Source organism: Vanessa atalanta, chromosome 20 (assembly GCF_905147765.1).
Source record: "Vanessa atalanta chromosome 20, ilVanAtal1.2, whole genome shotgun sequence".
NCBI lineage: Eukaryota > Metazoa > Arthropoda > Insecta > Lepidoptera > Nymphalidae > Vanessa > Vanessa atalanta.
In genome coordinates this window covers 8,408,032-8,429,077 of record NC_061890.1, presented here as the reverse complement: position 1 = coordinate 8,429,077, position 21,046 = coordinate 8,408,032, and the positions used below count along the sequence as shown (strand labels likewise).

The 21,046-nt window shown below is 34.1% G+C and overlaps 2 protein-coding genes across 2 annotated transcripts; both read left to right on the top strand.

The window, feature by feature from the left end:
• The first annotated feature begins 9,545 nt into the window (after window positions 1-9,545).
• Window positions 9,546-10,694, top strand: LOC125072127 (trypsin, alkaline C-like). The gene is made up of 3 exons (XM_047682639.1): window positions 9,546-9,550; window positions 9,836-9,986; window positions 10,368-10,694. The coding sequence occupies exons 1-3, from the start codon at window positions 9,546-9,548 to the stop codon at window positions 10,692-10,694; spliced, it is 483 nt and encodes a 160-aa protein (XP_047538595.1).
• Window positions 10,695-14,070: 3,376 nt separating this feature from the next.
• On the top strand, window positions 14,071-16,169 carry LOC125072126 (trypsin, alkaline C-like). Its single transcript, XM_047682638.1, has 4 exons — window positions 14,071-14,113; window positions 14,681-14,900; window positions 15,200-15,461; window positions 15,843-16,169. The coding sequence occupies exons 1-4, from the start codon at window positions 14,071-14,073 to the stop codon at window positions 16,167-16,169; spliced, it is 852 nt and encodes a 283-aa protein (XP_047538594.1).
• The last annotated feature ends 4,877 nt before the right edge of the window (window positions 16,170-21,046 follow it).

Genomic DNA, 21,046 nt, shown 5'->3' with positions numbered 1-21,046 from the left:
AGTTAATGTATAAATATTGACCGCGTGGAACCGGCCACCAGCAAGAATGCTAGCAGCATTTCCCCGTTGAATCGCAATTCCGATCCTCTGGACTAAAAACGAACCAGCGCTCCTGTCACCGGGGGAGGCAATAAGGCGAGGTGTTATACTTTTGATGAAGCTTTTTGCACCACTACTCCAAGAGCCAAGAGCAAATTACTATAATATATTGAAATGTATATTATACGAAACTCAGTATTATAATAATTATTATTAATAATATGATAATCATCTCGAAAATTATCGAAATTTAATTACATTTACTTGGTGATATAGATGATAGCTTCGGTACCACCCACCACATATTCCACCGCCAAATAGCAATACTCAGTGTGATTGTATGCCGGTTTGAATGATGAGTAAGCCAGTGTAACTACAGGCATTATGTGCCTCATACTGCCATCTTATTTTCTCATGTTCCTAGGGTTGGCGCCACGTTAGCTGTGTAAGGAATGGTTAATATTTCTTACAGCGCCAATATCTAGCGCTATCTATGAGCGGTGGTGACCACTTACCATTAGGTGGCCCCTTTTACCTACCAATATTATTAAAATTTATAAGGTGTTTAATTTAAATTTGTTAATGCTTATGAATATTTTAATATTTTTAGAGCTCCATCACACGGAATCTGTGTGGTGTAAAGTAAACGGCCCGCTAGCAACTGTTCTGCGAATATCAAGATTAGTCGGTGTAGCCGCTTTGCGCTTCAGGCCACAACAAAATACCTACCGAGTTTGCTTTTGGTCCTATTTTATAATTTACGCCTATATATTTCACGCTATATTAAGTAAGTTCTCGATGTCAACTTGCTGTTTTTCATCAAAATGATTTAATTTTTCTACGAAATGCATTTTTGTAATTGTAGTTACTTGTGATGTAGATTTTATTTTTCCGTATTCTCTAATATTTTAAAAGTCTATAAATGTTCCATTTCTGGGCTAAGGCAGGTGGCCTTAGCCCAGAAGTCCCTTTGAGTAAAAGGTTTTTAGGAGTTTATCCGACCATACTGCCCCTATATCCCGCTGAGTTTCTTTCGCCGGTTTTTCTCAGGTCCGAGGTGCTACATTCCGAACCGGTGGTAGATTTTTGACAATCAATAAGCAAGTGTAAACACTTCTATATTGAATAAAGATTTTTGACTTTGACTTTGACTTTGACCTATGCGGGTTGGTATCTAACAATCCCACCATAAACCAATCATACCAAAAGTAAATAAAAAACAAATATACAAAATTTGAATGGCTGAATTTCATTTGATATATGAAATATATGTTAGTTCCGCTCAGTATGTTTCTTCCGGATGTTGTGGAACCTTCATCTCTGAGCACGAGATGAATTTATAATTAGAAAAGCGCTTGAAAGAACTCTGAATCACTGCTTAAGATCCACGGATTCTAAATATATTGGCTCATATTTTACTCGCTATATCTAATATTTATCATTCTTTTCAGTACTGGTGTCAGTATTAGGATGCACACACGAATATTATATAACTGATCCGTCACGGAAAATCCGCATACTGCTGGGCTTGTCCGATATATTTTTTGTATTCGACTTATTTATGTCAAATTTCATAGTGTTAGCCGTAGCGTTCGATTTGTCGAATAGAATGAAAAGGCTAATCCAATGGATAAACAACATCGAAATGGTGATTTTTGTTGAATTTGTAAAACATTTATTTCAAAATATGTACGATGTCCGGTCAAGGTAAATATTCTCAAGGGAGATTCGACAACTATATGCAGGATATATTAAAGTGTCCAACTGTGTACGCCCAGACAGGCAACACAGATGCATTATCTGTTCCCTCACTCCCACAGTCCGATGGGACGGCAAAACCGACACAATCGAAAAGAGTTTATGCGCAGGAGCAATGGCTTTACGTGTTTTCCGAGGCGAGGGAGTGGACACTTGAAATTCCAGACTTCGGGCTGCTACTTAGAAATTTCAACAGAAAAACCCAATACTTTTTTATCAGCCTGACCTGGAATTTCAACCCAAGAGCTCGGGATCTGTGGCATTATATCTACCACCTAGACCAACGAGACAGGCAACGAAGCAAAAAAGTCTTCCAAATGTGTATAGGTACTCACTAAATATAAGAAATATCATCCTACTAATGTATCTGTCCTGTAGCTGGGATAATGCTACCTTCATGAAGAAGAGATAGGTTTTTGAACGTATTTCACCACGTAGCAATCATGTGGCAGAGATTCATCCGAAAAGACCATATTACCTTATAATGTTATTGTACACCACCAATCGTGACATATATAAACACATAAATAATATGATAGAACTTTTTTTTTAAAGTCTTTTTTTAACTCAGGCTATTGATATTTCAGATAAATAAGGATTTGTCAAATAACTATCTAAATTTTAATGTAAGGAAAAGTAAAATAATTATGTGGACTTACTTCACGGTATTAGCAGCATTTGCCGCTTTTGATATTGGTATCGCTGCCTTTCGTTATTTAAACGAAAATATCTATGGTAAGTATTTAATATTAATAATAAAATATTATGGAGCAAACCAAAACTGAATTAAAAATGATAGAGGAAAATGATTCAAATTTATTTGTTACCTTGAAACCGAATACGAAGTTACGTGGACTTTGTTGTGATGTTTTATCGACCTTTTCGTACATTGAATACATAGACCAAGATCATTCTTTCTGTCTTCCGAAATTGCCATCAAAAAAACGATATCAATCACATAATTAATAAGCCTTATCTGTGTCTAATATATCTTGTTATATGATCTCTGATTGGTCGGAAACAGTATATATAATATTAATGAAATCGTTTATATTTATAAATGTAGTGATGCAATCAGATATAACTACTATTTAACTGATACGGGCTTCGACTAACAATATGTTCTTCGAAGGATACGGGCCTAAATCTTATCAATGTCGTTATCGTGTATCATTCGTATTAAAATTCATTTCGATGTAAAGATTTATTTTTGATTCATTGATTTTTATACAAAAAACATTTCATCTTTCTGGTGTTTCCACTCTATTACAAAACGAAGTTAGTTTAAGTGAAGCGTTCACAATCAGTTAGGTCATTAGTTTTTAAATATTTAGATATATATTTTTTAATTGTTGCAGCTATCGTTGTTGGATTTTCTGTATGCTATTACTTAAAGTGTACAATTCGACTAGTGATACAAATGCATTTTTTTTTAATTATCAGTCTATTGAATGACTCACTGGGACTGATGAATGAACATCTGATTGATTTGAATTTGCAGCTTAAATTATTCAGTGAGTAAATTCACACTTCATACATTAAATCTGAATCACATCATCAACATTTTTATTATTATTTGTTGATAGAACACCATCAGACCATAATCCATTACAAGTATAAAAAATGTTGTTTAATTAAACCCAGTATTTTTCTTTCTGTCATAATTTATTTGAAATTTGAAAGGAGGGGAGACATCATGTTCAATTAATTACCCGATATCATTTACGAAAAAAGCAATAGGTGTCTTAATAAAGATAATAACTACATTTGAAGTAACATCAAATAGCATTTAAAATAGTAATAGCTCTTGTGTTCTGTATGAAGAATCTCGAAACTCAAGAACATGATTGAAAAATATCTGGATGTGTCATATCATGAAATGTATAGGATATACGTATCAAAATCGTGTCACCGTATGTCGGCTATCAAATAAATATAAATAAATATTGGACAACATCACATACATTACTCTGATACCAATGTAAGTAGCTAAAGCACTCGTGTTATGGACAATCAGAAGTAACGACGGTACCACAAACACCCAGACCTAAGACAACATAGAAAATTAATGAACTTTTTCTACATCGACTCGGTCAGGAATCGAACCCGAGACCTCTGAGTAGCATACCCATGAAAACCGGTGTACACACTGTTAACTGAAGTTAATTCTTAAAGAATCGTGTTGATGTTTAATTAGTTGAGTAGGTAATAAGGAAGGTGGTACAAAATTCAAATATAATAAAATATCAACTTCTAAATGTTATTACGACATTAATATGAGATCATCAATCTATTTACAAGTTCTCGATAATCTAAATCACTGCTGTATTTTTTTGGCAGATGTAGCTGAACCAATGACTACCACATCAGCTCAGGCTTTGACTCACCGTCTCTTTAACGCATACCTAACGGTATGCACAACCGTAATAGAGTTTAACGGAGAAGAAGGAACGATTGTCCTGCTCATTTATACTTACACCGTTTTTGATATCATGAATTCTTTCTTTATTATGGCATCGTCTTTGTCAGGTACATTCCCGTCCAGTATCAGGGCTATCTATTAGTGTGTATTGATTTTTATTTAATGAAGGATATGTTTATAGCTTTTTTTATCGTTATTAATGTAACTGCACAGAACAGAATTTGGTCTTGTTGAGAGGTCTTTAATGTTTGGTCCTCATAAGATGGAAGAGTCTTCAGCTGAACGGGGTGGTATTCAGCCAGTCAATTCATAATGGGATTTATATGGATCGCCATTTTTAAATTGAAATACACAATCTTCGGAATATTGATATCTCGTTCGATTATGTACAATCTTAATCCGACATATTTAAAAACAACGTCAAACAAACAATCAAACAATTTAATTGACTCTAGTCATTGTTATTACAGTTCAGTCCATTTATATGTTTTTACAAAGTGAATATATAACAATGATGTGGCTTATATATCAAATAGCTATTGTTATTCTTTGGGTGGAAGCTTGTCAACGCACGGAAGAAGAGGTACTTTGAATAATATTATCGATATAAATTTAGATTATGATATGGTTAAAATTTCTGACGACGCCAGTGTGTATAGACGGTGGACTCCTATCATCAGTGGGCCCATTCGCTGTTCAATCAAAACATATAATTTATAGTTAAACTATTATATAACTTTAATTTTGTTGTAAAACATTATCTGTGTATAAGGACCTTATTAGTTTCAGAAAATTTTGAATAACGTAAGCAAACTAATGTGCTCGCCGTCTCGATTGAAACTACCCGCGCTGTTTGATTTCTATGAATTCCAAATGCCAAAGTTTTGTCCTCACGGTATCTTCGAATTTACGAGATCGATTACAATTGCGGTAAGTTTAAGTTGATTTTTTAAATAACCGATGTTAGTTCATAATGGAGTCACTAAATCCGACTATTGTCATTATTTGACTGCCATTTCTGTATTAATAGTAGTAATATATGTCATTATTGTATAAACTAAGCTCCTAAAACTTTATTTCAATATAAAAAGAGACTGGCCTAAAATAAGTTAAAGTTAATATTTTATTTATTACCAGATTAAGGTAATCTCTCAGACACTAGTGACGTGTTGTTGTTGACATGTTGTTTTAATATTTTTAAATAATTTGTTTTAATCGTCCATAATATAATTTAGGGATTCAAATACTACTTACATGGGATACAATGCATTTGTAAAATAGAGGTTTTTTTTTTCAGGTATTTGGTTTCATGACAACTTTTTTGGTCATTGTTAAACAATTTAACATAAAAGATAAAATATATTCAGAAGATCACAAAGATTAAGAGATTGATTTTATAATGATAACTAAAAATCCCGCCGAGTTTATTTCGTCGATTCTTCTCAGTGCTGAGGTGTATCATTCCGAACCGGTAGTACAATTTCGAAAACTAATAATAAAGTGTACTGTTCTAAGTTGAATAAATTTTTCGTTTTTTTTATGAAATATTCTTCTCTGTGATCTTAATACCTTTGAATAGTAAAAAAATCTATAATCTCTATGTTAAATCTTTATGTTACTATTAGGAGTAGTGACGATCAAATCCCAAGTTGTTTTGGTCCTGCCTACAAAGTAAGAAAAGATGCACCTAGTATATAGCGGAAATGAAATTTAATAAATTTGTAGAAACTAAAGGCACAGATATATTTAAGCTTTTTGCGGACCACTTTCATCTGTTTATTCTAACGTCTCTTCACCATCATCATCTCAGGCATTTCCTGTGGTATATTACTTAAATAGCTGTGAGCTTAATATCCTTTACACCCGATCAAATCCTTAGGGTCTTAAAAAGACTTGACAGTGACAGACAAAAAGCGTAGGTACTGATGGTATTTCAGCTATATTTATAACAAGTTGTCCTCAGGACTTAGTAAAACCGCTTACATATATTTTAAGCTGTTCTCTGAGCATTGGCATCTGTCCATCACATAGAAAAATGCTCTGGTTATTTCTCTTTATAAAAACGGAGATCGTAGTGTCATTAGACCAATATCCATAATTTCTGTGTTTACCAAATTATTTGAACTTGCTGTCTATCCAATTTTCTTCTTACATTTCAAGGCAACTATTGCCCCGGAGCAGCACGGATTCTCGAAAACGAGATCTGCTACACCTAATCTCACATATTTTGTCAAGGACCTTGTTGAGGCGATGGATGCTTGAAACTCGTTGACGCTATCTACACTCATTTCAGTAAGGCCTTCGATACAAAATAAATCCTATCTTCAGTCTAGAAAATCTATATTTGTTATTAATGGTTACTCTTCAAAACATTTTTTTCTTTTTCTGGAGTCCTTCAACGATCTCATTCGGAGCCTCTATTCTTTAATATCTTCATTAATGATATCCGCTCCTGTTTCTGCCACTCTAAATACCTTTTATACGCCGATGATCTCAAGCTTTACAGAACTGCTTGCACTGAAGCGGATGCCATCTCACTACAAAATGATCTTAACAAGTAGCACTATGGTGTCAAAAAAATATGCATGAGTTTCAATACTGCGAAATGCTATGTTATAAAGTTCAGTAGGAATATAATATAATTTGAAAGAACTTATTCAATCGATTTAAATACGCTATCGGAAGTTGAATATATTCGAGATCTAGGTATCATATTGGATACTAAATTGAGATTTAATTTACATAATGACGACAAAGTAAGTATGTCTTTCAGGACCTTGAGATTTGTATTGCGCTACTGCAAGCATTTCAAAAATGATGAGACAAAAATACCACTCTTTACAGCATTAGTTACATTTACGGGATAATACTTAACTTATGATACTATTCCAGACAAAAATCTATCTCTGTGCTAAATTTAATTCAAATCCGTTCAGCTATTATTTTGTGAACGAATAAAAAGCATCCATACATTCAAACTTTTGCGTTAACAATGTCAATAAAGATAGCGCATGGCGATATAATACAGGGAAACACATTAAAATAACTCAAATCAAATAAAACAATAGCACGAACAGCTTATCTGTGAATAGGTACAAAGATAGTAATAAAAAAGCTATAAATATATTCTCAATAAAATTCAAAACGCACCATCACTAATATTGACGGGAATGTACCTGACCAAGACGATGCTATAAATATAGTATAATAAAGAAATAATTCGTGATATCAAAAACGGTGTAAGTATACATAGATAGACCAACACGATAGTTCTTTTTTCTCCGTTAAGCAATACTCCAGTAGCGCATATCGATAGATATGCGGTAGTCATCGGTTCAGCTACATCTGGCAAAAAATTTATAGCGGATAATTAAAAATCACAAAACAGTGATTATAATATCAGCGCGTGACATATTAAAGCTCCTTATCGAGTAGTGATTTAAATTATCGGCAACTTGTAAATAGAATGATGATCTCATAGCTAAAAAAAAAAACTAAGAAGTTGAGATATTGTAGCACTTATATGATTTTTTTTTATGTTACATATACATCCGCCTTTTGACTTTTTTTAATCAAATCAAATCAAGTCATCTATCATATGCAGTGCGATTCTGTAAGAATTTAGTTCGAATATCATTCGTGGAGTAAATAGACAGCCGATAACCTTGATTCCATTTGATACGTGAATCCTATAAATGGAGCACGCGACGCCGAAGACGAGTAGTGCCGACTATACTTTGGAGGAGATAGTAATCCGAAAAGCCCAGTGGAGGATCGACAGAAACCTCCGGATGAGATTCAGCAGAAGGTCCAACAGGAAAAGTGTATGATCCTCTACATCCGATATTCGCGGTGGGGAGGTGGTCAGGCATTTTAGATCATAGGCTGAAGCAAAATCAAGAAAAGGGTAAGTCTGTAACCAGCATGATAAGTAGTGCGTGGTCCAAGCCATTGATGTGGTGGACATTAAAATCGCCAAGAATCACGATCTCTGAGGAATATGTAGCTAGTTGGATCTGCTCAACGTGTCTGTCAGTTACGATACGAGGATCGGTTCTCTGAGACTCTCACATATCGAACGTAAGACAGTAGCTTAGCTACCACTTTACTTCAAGTTTTAGTGAGAGTACGGTTGAAGTTTTACTTCTGTGGTATTAGCGATTAAAGATACATCATAACAAGTCCCCGACCCAAATACCCGGGAACGTTCCTGAAGGGTAACCCTGCATGAAAAATAAAGGTTTAAATAGGAAGCAAAATAAAAGATAACATGTAATTCAATAATAAGTTTATCGTTTGCAGATAATGATAATGACGAAGATTATTAATGTTATAAAAAGTGGCCGAACTAGAATTCGACAATTAAACAGTATACAATGTACCTAATAACAGTGTTAGCTCTCGTTGGTGCCGCCATCGGTGAGTACCTATTATTAGTTATTTTTTAATTAACACCAAATATTTATACCTGTTAACGTTGAATGAGAGCCGGTCGTACATACAGAACTGTTGTTTTTATCAATACGACGTCATCAAAATGACTGACAGCGTTTTTTTCGGGAATAAAAAAGGTTTTAAATTTAATTTAATTTTATGGCAAGAAAATGTGTTTATTTTGCCAAAATCATGGCCTTTAAGGAAAATCAACATTTTGAAGTACTTTTTCAAACATAGTAGAATACCCCATTTCGATAAAAATGTCTCGAAATAAACATACTAGTGTAGAACTAATAATATAATTTAGTTATTAAAATAATAATTTGATTTGATATTTTAAATAGGTTAGTTTGGTTTATATTTTCGAAGGTCAATGTTGTTTGTTAAAGACGCATCAATTTGAATGTTACCAACATATACCAGTTGTTAATTTTAAGTGTTGAGTGATAAGTTGATGGTGTAAATATTTCACTAAACAAATAAATAAATTACTTAATTAATTAATTATATCACATTATTAACACCAACTTCTCATATTTCCTTTGACAGCGGCACCAAACGCAATTGCTCCGCGTATTGTTGAAGAATCGGCAACAGGCGCACTTGACCAGCGTATTGTTGGAGGATCCGATGCAAATATAGAAGATTACCCCTTTATGGCTGTCATTTTAGCATCTCGTGGAGATGACGTTCAATTAATTTTTAGACCCTACTGCGGTGGATCTCTTATTACTACCAGAGCCGTCCTCACGGCAGCCCACTGTTTCTTGTAAGTCGAAAAATAACATTTTTTCTTAGATTTAGATATTAAGACTGTTTCCATTAATTGGTAAACGTATTTTCTCCAAGCACTTATACTGGGAATATACATACATTCCTTTCTTTTAAAATGTAGTTAGTATCCAATGAGCAAATGGTTTATTATATTACATTGAATGCCAGTCTTTCCTACTCCGAAAGAAACCGGATCCGAATTCTTTAAATATTTTGATATGATTAAAATCTTACAAAAATCATTTAAGTAGAGTGGTCAAATGTTATTGTTGATACAAATCTTTTATTTTACAGGAACAACGTTTTACCTATTAATCATTTACGAGTGCGACTTGGCTCGTCACTAAGCTGGTTTGGTGGTCAACGATATAGAGTCGATAATTGGGTTAAGCATCCCGGATACAGTTGGCCTGAAGCATACCACGACATTGCTATACTGAAACTCGCCACTCCCGCTATACTCTCCAACCGCGTTGCTGTTGCTCCAATCGCTGGACCCAAATACATCGTCCCAGATAACACTACTGTCACTGCTGCCGGATGGGGCCTCCTTGAAGTATGATAACCTAGTTATATTCATTTTTATTTTTATTCACAAGCAGTTTTAATGCCATAAAAATGTCTAATTTTTTTTAATTAAATGGTAGCCAGATCGTTAAAGTTACTATCACTCCCATGAGAGACAGTGACTTATACGATCCCACACTGGCCAAGATTGACCATCTCATACACTCACTCACCTCACGCGATTATATGCCGCCATAGGGTATAATACAGTAAGGACTAGTCGTCGTCAGGTTTCAACAGTATAAACAAACTGCGATTTTTTTATACTAAAGTTTTAAAGTTATTTATGATGATACGATATTAAATCGATTAGCTCGCTTTGAAAATACATTGGATTCTAAAATAAATTAATATAATTTTTCTTCCACAGTATGATGGTGAACCATCAGTAATCCTTCAACAAGTTGATGTAAAAAAAGTCAACCATGATATCTGCAGAGCAAATTACGCTGAACTACAGGCTCTGCTAGGCGAACATGAAGTTCCTAACGTAACATCGGAAATGGTATGCGCTGGTATATTGGGCGTCGGTGGCAAAGATGCCTGCCAAGGCGACTCAGGGGGACCTCTTCTTCACCAAGGAGTCATAATTGGAGTTACCTCTTGGGGACACGAATGTGCCCATCCGAAGTATCCCGGTGTCTATGTCAACGTACCCTCTTATACCAGTTGGATAGTTGAGAATGCGGAGAACTGATGAGTAAATTAAATGTTAAGTGAATAGAATCCTTTATTATATAAGTAAAAGCAACAGTACTATTCGGATATTTTTTTTAAAAACCCTTTAAATTGTTTAGCATGTACGTCTGGAATTAAATCGTACAATTAAACTATACATGATGTTGGTTAGTAGACACCACAGACCGTAGATGCGTTTTTTGAATATATCATGTATGAATTCTTAAATTATCTATCTATGTATATATATAAAATAACAAGTCCTGACTGATTGATTCATCATCGCCGAGCGTAAACTATTAAAGTAAGGGCCTTGAAATTTAGTGAGTAGGATCTTTTTATTGAGGAGACACCCACTAAGAAAGAAATTTTGGTAATTCAACCCCTAAAGGGGGTGAAATAGGGGTTGAACGTTTGTATGGAAGTCCGTCATTTTTTAAAATAGAAACATGGAGCTTCAATTTTGAGATACTGATTAAAAATGAGTAGATACGTATTTAAGTGTTTCTTTATTTTTTACCCTTAATGGAGTGAAATGAGGATTGAATGAATGAAATATACTTTATTGTACACCACAAACAACACGAAATACACAGAAAAAAAAGTAAAACAAAATTAGTAAAATAAAAGAAAGAAAAAAAAAACGAAAAATAAATGTTGATTAGGAGTTTTGTACAATGGACGGACTTATGGCTAATTAGCCATCTCTTCCAGACAACTCAATCTGAGAGAGAATTTTTAAAACCATCGGCGTAGGCGGTGCAGTCATAAACTTACATACAAATATTTAAACACTAATACTTATACTTACTACACATATATATATATATATATATATATATATATATAATAGATATTTATTATATATATATCTATTATACACTAATACATATTTAAGATACTAAAATGTTATATAAAGGAAATTAATGAAAGTCGTCTAAATTATTATTAAGGTAATAGTTTTTTACGGCTTTTTAAAAGCTGAAATTGATGGAGCTTTTTTTAAATCTACCGGAAGGGCATTCCATAACTGTATGGCCTGTACAGTAAACGAATTTTTAAGGAATTTTGTTTTGTGAACAGGCATTTTGAGTGTTAGGTACCGTTTAGATCTTAATAAAGAAGGATCCCCAAGAAAATCAAATTTTTCGCTTAAATATGTAGGAAAACTATAGTAAAATAGCGCACAGTACAGAAGGGAAAGAATATGCAGGTTCCGGCGAAGACGTATAGGAAGCCACTTGAGTCTTGAACGATATTCGGAAACATGGTCATATTTTCGTAGGCAAAATATGAATTGAATAGCAATATTTTGAAGTCGCTCAAGTTTGTCCAGTTGGTCCTCGGTCAGATCAGGATAGCCTGCATCTGCGTAATCTAGAATTGATAAAAGGAGAGATTTTGCTAGCATAATTTTGGTAGGAATTGGAAGTACAGATTGGAGTCGCCGTAATGAGCTCACCGCAGCGAATATTTTCCGACTGACTTCTTTTATTTGTACTGACCATGATAATGTCTGGTCTAAATACACACCAAGATCTGTAACGTTGGAGTAGTAGGGTATGGTAGTGCCTATATATTCAACGGCTGGTAAATTAAATAAATCTACCTTCGAGATCATGCCTGGACTACCAATTATGATTGCCTGCGATTTTCTTGGATTGATGTTAAATCCGTGTCGCTTACTCCACTCAGAGATTGAAACAAGATCGTCATTAATAGCATCAATCGCTATATCAGCTAATATCGCTCCCAAAATGAGCATGATTGAAATGAGACAGGGCACAAAAATCTTATCCTTCTCGAAGACTTATTTACAGAAAGAAGAAGATTACCAAGAAGGCTATGAGACAAAATATCATATACCAGCAAGACAGATGTACTGCACATTTTCTTAATTGGAATAGAGTAGGACCCATTCCCTGGCCTGGTAAACGCCGGTCTTTGTCTGGGGTCACACGAAATTCCTAGTTTACGCCGTCTCGCCTGTATCATCCGCGGCAGACCTAAAATAGGAATAAAAAAGCGCATCAAATATGATGCGAACAAATAGCCAGTGTTTATTCGTTTTTATAAATCAGAAGAAAAACATAGATTTTAATTGATACTTTTTTTAAATAAATATTTGAACTTGCATTTTTGACTTATTTTGACGTAAGAATTCAAAAATGGTTCACATTTTGAATAATGCATTTGGGGGTTAAAATTATTGCAAATAGTTACCCCTATCAACTCCTGACGGGAATACGTCGAATTACAAATAACCATGTATATATAGCAGCACGTTAGTTACTTCTTCTCCGTTAAGCACTACTCCAGTAGCGCATGTCGATAGATATGCGGTAGTCACCGGTTCACCTACATCTGACACAAAAAATATAGCAGAAAATTAAAAAATCACAAAACATTGATTATAATATCAGCGCGTAATATATTAAAGCTCCTTATCGAGTAGTGATTTAAGTTATCGGCAACTTGTAAATAGAATGATGATCTCATTACTTAAAATAAAAACTAAGAAGTTGAGATATTGTAGCACTTATATGATTTTTTTTTATGTTACATATACATCCGCCTTTTGACTTTTTTTAATCAAATCAAATCAAGTCATCTATCATATGCAGTGCGATTCTGTAAGAATTTAGTTCGAATATCATTCGTGGAGTAAATAGACAGCCGATAACCTTGATTCCATTTGATACGTGAATCCTATAAATGGAGCACGCGACGCCGAAGACGAGTAGTGCCGACTATACTTTGGAGGAGATAGTAATCCGAAAAGCCCAGTGGAGGATCGACAGAAACCTCCGGATGAGATTCAGCAGAAGGTCCAACAGGAAAAGTGTATGATCCTCTACATCCGATATTCGCGGTGGGGAGGTGGTCAGGCATTTTAGATCATAGGCTGAAGCAAAATCAAGAAAAGGGTAAGTCTGTAACCAGCATGATAAGTAGTGCGTGGTCCAAGCCATTGATGTGGTGGACATTAAAATCGCCAAGAATCACGATCTCTGAGGAATATGTAGCTAGTTGGATCTGCTCAACGTGTCTGTCAGTTACGATACGAGGATCGGTTCTCTGAGACTCTCACATATCGAACGTAAGGCAGTAGCTTAGCTACCACTTTACTTCAAGTTTTAGTGAGAGTGCGGTTGAAGTTTTACTTCTGTGGTATTAGCGATTAAAGATACATCATAACAAGTCCCCGACCCAAATACCCGGGAACGTTCCTGAAGGGTAACCTGCATGAAAAATAAAGGTTTAAATAGGAAGCAAAATAAAAGATAACATGTAATTCAATAATAAGTTTATCGTTTGCAGATAATGATAATGACGAAGATTATTAATGTTATAAAAAGTGGCCGAACTAGAATTCGACAATTAAACAGTATACAATGTACCTAATAACAGTGTTAGCTCTCGTTGGTGCCGCCATCGGTGAGTACCTATTATTAGTTATTTTTTAATTAACACCAAATATTTATACCTGTTAACGTTGAATGAGAGCCGGTCGTACATACAGAACTGTTGTTTTTATCAATATGACGTCATCAAAATGACTGACAGCGTTTTTTTCGGGAATAAAAAAGGTTTTAAATTTAATTTAATTTTATGGCAAGAAAATGTGTTTATTTTGCCAAAATCGTGGCCTTTAAGGAAAATCAACATTTTGAAGTACTTTTTCAAACATAGTAGAATACCCCATTTCGATAAAAATGTCTCGAAATAAACATACTAGTGTAGAACTAATAATATAATTTAGTTATTAAAATAATAATTTGATTTGAAATTTTAAATAGGTTAGTTTGGTTTATATTTTCGAAGGTCAATGTTGTTTGTTAAAGACGCATCAATTTGAATGTTACCAACATATACCAGTTGTTAATTTTAAGTGTTGAGTGATAAGTTGATGGTGTAAATATTTCACTAAACAAATAAATAAATTACTTAATTAATTAACGATATCACATTATTAACACCAACTTCTCATATTTCCTTTGACAGCGGCACCAAACGCAATTGCTCCGCGTATTGTTGAAGAATCGGCAACAGGCGCACTTGACCAGCGTATTGTTGGAGGATCCGATGCAAATATAGAAGATTACCCCTTTATGGCTGTCATTTTAGCATCTCGTGGAGATGACGTTCAATTAATTTTTAGACCCTACTGCGGTGGATCTCTTATTACTACCAGAGCCGTCCTCACGGCAGCCCACTGTTTCTTGTAAGTCGAAAAATAACATTTTTTCTAAGATTTAGATATTAAGACTGTTTCCATTAATTGGTAAACGTATTTTCTCCAAGCACTTATACTGGGAATATACATACATTCCTTTCTTTTAAAATGTAGTTAGTATCCAATGAGCAAATGGTTTATTATATTACATTGAATGCCAGTCTTTCCTACTCCGAAAGAAACCGGATCCGAATTCTTTAAATATTTTGATATGATTAAAATCTTACAAAAATCATTTAAGTAGAGTGGTCAAATGTTATTGTTGATACAAATCTTTTATTTTACAGGAACAACGTTCTACCTATTAATCATTTACGAGTGCGACTTGGCTCGTCACTAAGCTGGTTTGGTGGTCAACGATATAGAGTCGATAATTGGGTTAAGCATCCCGGATACAGTTGGCCTGAAGCATACCACGACATTGCTATACTGAAACTCGCCACTCCCGCTATACTCTCCAACCGCGTTGCTGTTGCTCCAATCGCTGGACCCAAATACATCGTCCCAGATAACACTACCGTCACTGCTGCCGGATGGGGCCTCCTTGAAGTATGATAACCTAGTTATATTCATTTTTATTTTTATTCACAAGCAGTTTTAATGCCATAAAAATGTCTAATTTTTTTTAAGTAAATGGTAGCCAGATCGTTAAAGTTACTATCACTCCCATGAGTGACAGTGACTTATACGATCCCACACTGGCCAAGATTGACCATCTCATACACTCACTCACCTCACGCGATTATATGCCGCCATAGGGTATAATACAGTAAGGACTAGTCGTCGTCAGGTTTCAACAGTATAAACAAACTGCGATTTTTTTATACTAAAGTTTTAAAGTTATTTATGATGATACGATATTAAATCGATTAGCTCGCTTTGAAAATACATTGGATTCTAAAATAAATTAATATAATTTTTCTTCCACAGTATGATGGTGAACCATCAGTAATCCTTCAACAAGTTGATGTAAAAAAAGTCAACCATGATATCTGCAGAGCAAATTACGCTGAACTACAGGCTCTGCTAGGCGAACATGAAGTTCCTAACGTAACATCGGAAATGGTATGCGCTGGTATATTGGGCGTCGGTGGCAAAGATGCCTGCCAAGGCGACTCAGGGGGACCTCTTCTTCACCAAGGAGTCATAGTTGGAGTTACCTCTTGGGGACACGAATGTGCCCATCCGAAGTATCCCGGTGTCTATGTCAACGTACCCTCTTATACCAGTTGGATAGTTGAGAATGCGGAGAACTGATGAGTAAATTAAATGTTAAGTGAATAGAATACTTTATTATATAAGTAAAAGCAACAGTACTATTCGGATATTTTATTTTGAAAATCCTTTTAAATTGTTTAGCATGTACGTCTGGAATTAAATCGTACCTGATTAAACTATACATGATGTTAGGTTAGTAGACACCACAGATCGTAGATGCGTTTTTTGAATATATGATGTATGAATCCTACTACTACAACATTTGGTACGTTAATATTAAAACCACATGTAGTAAAGTGACTGAGATTATCTTACTCTTTTAATAATTAAAATATTACCTTTAACTTTTTTTATATTGAAATAATGTTTTAGAATTTACTTATACAATAATTAAAGACATTTTTACTATTAATACAAAAAACATACTGTAAAGTGCTGCCAGGCGAGGCATTAGTCGCCCAACATAGACTTGTGGTAGATTTAGAAACCAAATAGTGGACAAAATTATAGAAATGAATGGGATGGAAGAGAAACCGATGAATAAATGTTGGGATGAGATGGCGAGCTACATAAGGAAGGTCGCTAAAGACCTGTTTGGGAGTCGAAAGGAAAAGATTTGATCGATAGGGATAAATGGTGGCGGAATAAAGAAGTGCAAAGAGAAAGAGAAAAAAGGGGCATTTAATGAATGGCAGAGGAGATCAAAGAAGGCGGTAGCAGTTGCCAGAATTAAGGTACACGAGAAGTTGCACAACTCACTGGACAGCCCTAAAGACCAGAAGGAACTCTACCGAATTACTAAAGAGAGAGAAAGACAATCGAGAGATATAAAACATATCAAAGATGAGGCTGGTAAGGTTTTATGTAAAGAAAGACGAGGAAATAAAAGGATGGAAGGTTTACTTTGAAACATTATTAATGAAGAGAATGTCTTAATAAAAGTGTTTCTTTTAAAACCGTCTGAGGACATCTTTAAGATCCAAGATCAGGGATATAAATTGACGATTCAGAGGTGCTTGTAAAAGCGTACATGAAAAAAGTATAATATATTTTGATTTTGATTTGAAAATATTAATAATACCATGAAAATATCTTTTCGTAAATTTCTACTAGTAAAATCGAATGACATAAAATTATAGTTAAAATCATTTAGCATAAAATAGCAAAGTATTTTTTCACAATTTAAATTAATAAATAATTATTTCAAAATATATAAAATATTAATGGAATGAGGGGAAACAAAAAAGTAGAAGCCTTTTTCATCATTTTAAACTAAAGATTTTAATAATATAAGGTAATATACTATATTTTGCATAGATATTCATATTTTTAACTTCAACACATTAATATTAAATTATTATTTGATTTTATAAAATTTTTAATTTCAAAATTCACGAAAAAAATACAACTAGAAATCTGTTTTATCGCGGTAATAAGAAATCCCATCAAAAACATAAATGTAAAAATGAGAGCCAAGTTAAATATTATGATATATATGGTTGTTGACTTCAACGACAAAAGAAGTGAGATCTAAATTTGTGCCAAGTTAAATAGTCCTTTCTGAAATTTATTTATATCTACATAAAATATAATTTCTTCTTATAGCTTGGGATAATATATTGTTGCCTAAGGTCTGACTTGGCTAGTTCTTATATGTTTATAAACACAAGTTCGCAGTACGTGCGCTATTGCTGTTGTCGACGTCCCCAATGTACCTTCTCTATTTTTCCATTGGACCCATTCACCAGTCTTTTGCTGACATCAGCATGCTTGCTCGATACTGTTCTTCCAAGCAATATGGATCCCCGTTTGTAGCGCTAAAGTACAAACTTAAATCATTCCAGTTACGATATACATACTCTACTACAGTCTTACGAAACCTATTTTATTGTTGTATACTAGTATACTCAAACAAAAAATATGCAGTCGAATAGACTAGGCAGCTTCCATCGGCAGGCATTGAAATAATTTTTATGAGCGCGTTTGCCACTCGCTCAGACACGTCCGCGTTAAGGTTTAATCGCAACGCTCCTATCCCGCTGCTCCGGCGTCGCGTCGCGCGCCGTGTACCGAAATGCCTATTATTATTATTTTTTTAAGTAAAATTATTTTGCACCATTGATGTGCGCTAAATGCTAGTTAATAACGTATAATAAATACGAAAGTCGGTTATACTCATAAGTACTAAAACGGAAATATTTGGATTTAAAAAACTTAAGGGTGGTATTCGACTCGTTATATATTCATGTGAAGACCTTAAAATCCACATTAAGACCGGCTGTCATAAGTTTTGATTGCTGGTTCTTACATCATTTTTTTTATTACAGTTATTACAGGAACTAAGTATATAAGTGTTCCTAATAGACCCAATAAAATGAAAAAATTATAATCAAATAATAAAAAATTACCAGTTTCAGATTTTTTCCTTTATATTGGCCTAATTATCTACCTGCATGCAAAATTTGAACTTTCTAGGTCACCAGGAAGTAGGTTATAGTTTTGATCTATAGGTCAGTCAGTGATAAAGATGACGATTTTTAGACGTTAATATCTAAATAACCATTTGAGATGCGTTTATGAAATTTGGAACACATATGTATCTCAATATATGAGCCAAATTTGACACATTTATATCAAATAGTTTTTGAGTTATGAGGAGGTCAAAAGTGGCTCCAAATGGTTCGTGTAATATTACACACGGTGCTGCTCGCCAGCTCTGTTACTAGAACTTGACTGACACGCTACCGCGTGTCTAGATAATCCAAGCCACTGTAAAATAATAATTTCGTCGTGCATTGCAGAGGTTAAAACATTAAAAACTAAATAATATAAAATTTTTCAAATGTCTTTAAAAATGTTGTTTTAAAATTTTCTGTTATTTATTTTTCGTCTTAAAAACATTAGTATATTTATTTATAACACCTCGCCTTATTGCCTCCACTGGTGACAGGAGGGCTGGTTCGTTTTTGGCCCAGAGGATCGGAATTGCGATTCAACGGGGAAATGCTGCTAGCATTCTTGCCACCATTCCACGCGGTCAAGATTTATACAGTAACTATTTTTAATTCATATTTGTATATATTCAATGTTATCAATTCTTCTGTTAATAAATTTACTTTAATTTTGTTTATGTATATTTATTTAGTACTCACATATTGTTATTTTGTGTTTTCGTTTTATTATTATTTGAATTGTTTATTTGTAGAATTTGTACATACAGATATGTAGTAACATATCTGTTTGTACAAATGTATATGTAGTAACATATCTGTATGTACAAATTCTACAAATAAACAATTCAAATAATAATAAAACGAAAACACAAAATAACAATTTTTTCACAATACGTCATGAACATGTCGGTGTCGCGAACCTATAAGATGTTCCCCTATCAAAATTTGCAGTTCAAAAATTAAATAAATTATTATATATATACTTACTTTAACAGGCACAATCTTCTTCATAAAAACAATTTGGATTTATATTAGGGTCACTCGACGTCCGACGTTACTCTACCGACGCTTGTATCGAGTCTCTAAGGAATATTTATGAAGCCTAGGAGAAGTCACAGGATGTTCTGTGACTTATACGAAGCCTGTGATTGTTTTCAACATGAAACTCTGGTCAGGAAACTTTATCACTACGGAATTAGATAGATGTGAGCTTGAGCTTTTGACGTCTTATCTTAACAATAAAATTCAAAAGCTTAACGGAAAAGGGAAAAAGTCCCCCGAGGTCACGTTGGGTCCCTCAAGTATCAACTCTTATGAAATTTTTGTATGCCTCATATACATAAATGAATTCCCCTTTTTTGTTGGGACAAAACATGATATGGTATTGTGTGCTGATATCTCCTACAGTAAGATGCTGTAAGCCATGCTTTAACTGATATATTACACTAGCTTAGCGTAAATAATCTGAAGCTAAATAATAAAAAAAAATAAACAAAAATTGTAAAACTTAGTACACCAAATGTGAAAAATGTAAAACCTGATGTACTTATCAATGGGGAATTGATGGATCCAATTTAGTCAGCTAAATTTCTGGGTCTTCCCGTTGATGTCGAGTTGCAATGGCTCCCCCATATAATCTGCTTGACAAGTAGACTAAGTTCGGTGGCATTGGCGGTCAAAAAAGATTATTTACCGATTATTTATTGATGTTGATACGCCTCGCTTTGTATATTTCAGTTACTTGCACATTATTATGCTATGGGGTAATGCAGTCGTTTTCTACACGATATTTGTGCTGCAAAATGTAATAGTATCAGAAACTAACACAAATTTGAAAATATCCTGAAACTTCGCGACTGCGTCTTAAGATACTCAATAATAATTGCGTACATTTTAAAAGTAGTACAGTATAACATTGCTAACATGTTTGTAGATGCTGGTGGTAGAACTTTGGACAAGCCCACCCAGGCGGGAAGGCACCGCCATCTCACTAAATATTTGAACCGACATATAGCAATATTCAGTAGGTGAGTGAATATCTGCACACACAAGCGACATATCATCCTATCTCATAAGTATGGTGGTGCATTGGTGTGTTCTAATGAATGGTTTAAATTTATTACTTTCCAAATTTTTTCAAATTCCAGTGTCTAATGGCGGTGGCGACCATTTACCCTCAGGTGGCTCAGGTGTTTGTCCGCCAAATTATTAAATATATTAAAGTTACAATTGTTATAACAATAATTGACTAAAAGTGTCCCAAGTTAGAGGATATCGCATGGAAGCAGTGAGCAAAATTGGACAATGCTTTCAGAAGTGCTGCACACATCCGCGTTACTTTCAATAATTCATTATGTATAGTTTAATTGTACGATTTAATTCCAGACGTCATACTAAGGATTTTTTTTAAATAAAATATTCATAATTAGGTTCACATAGCATTTAATTTACTGATTATCATTT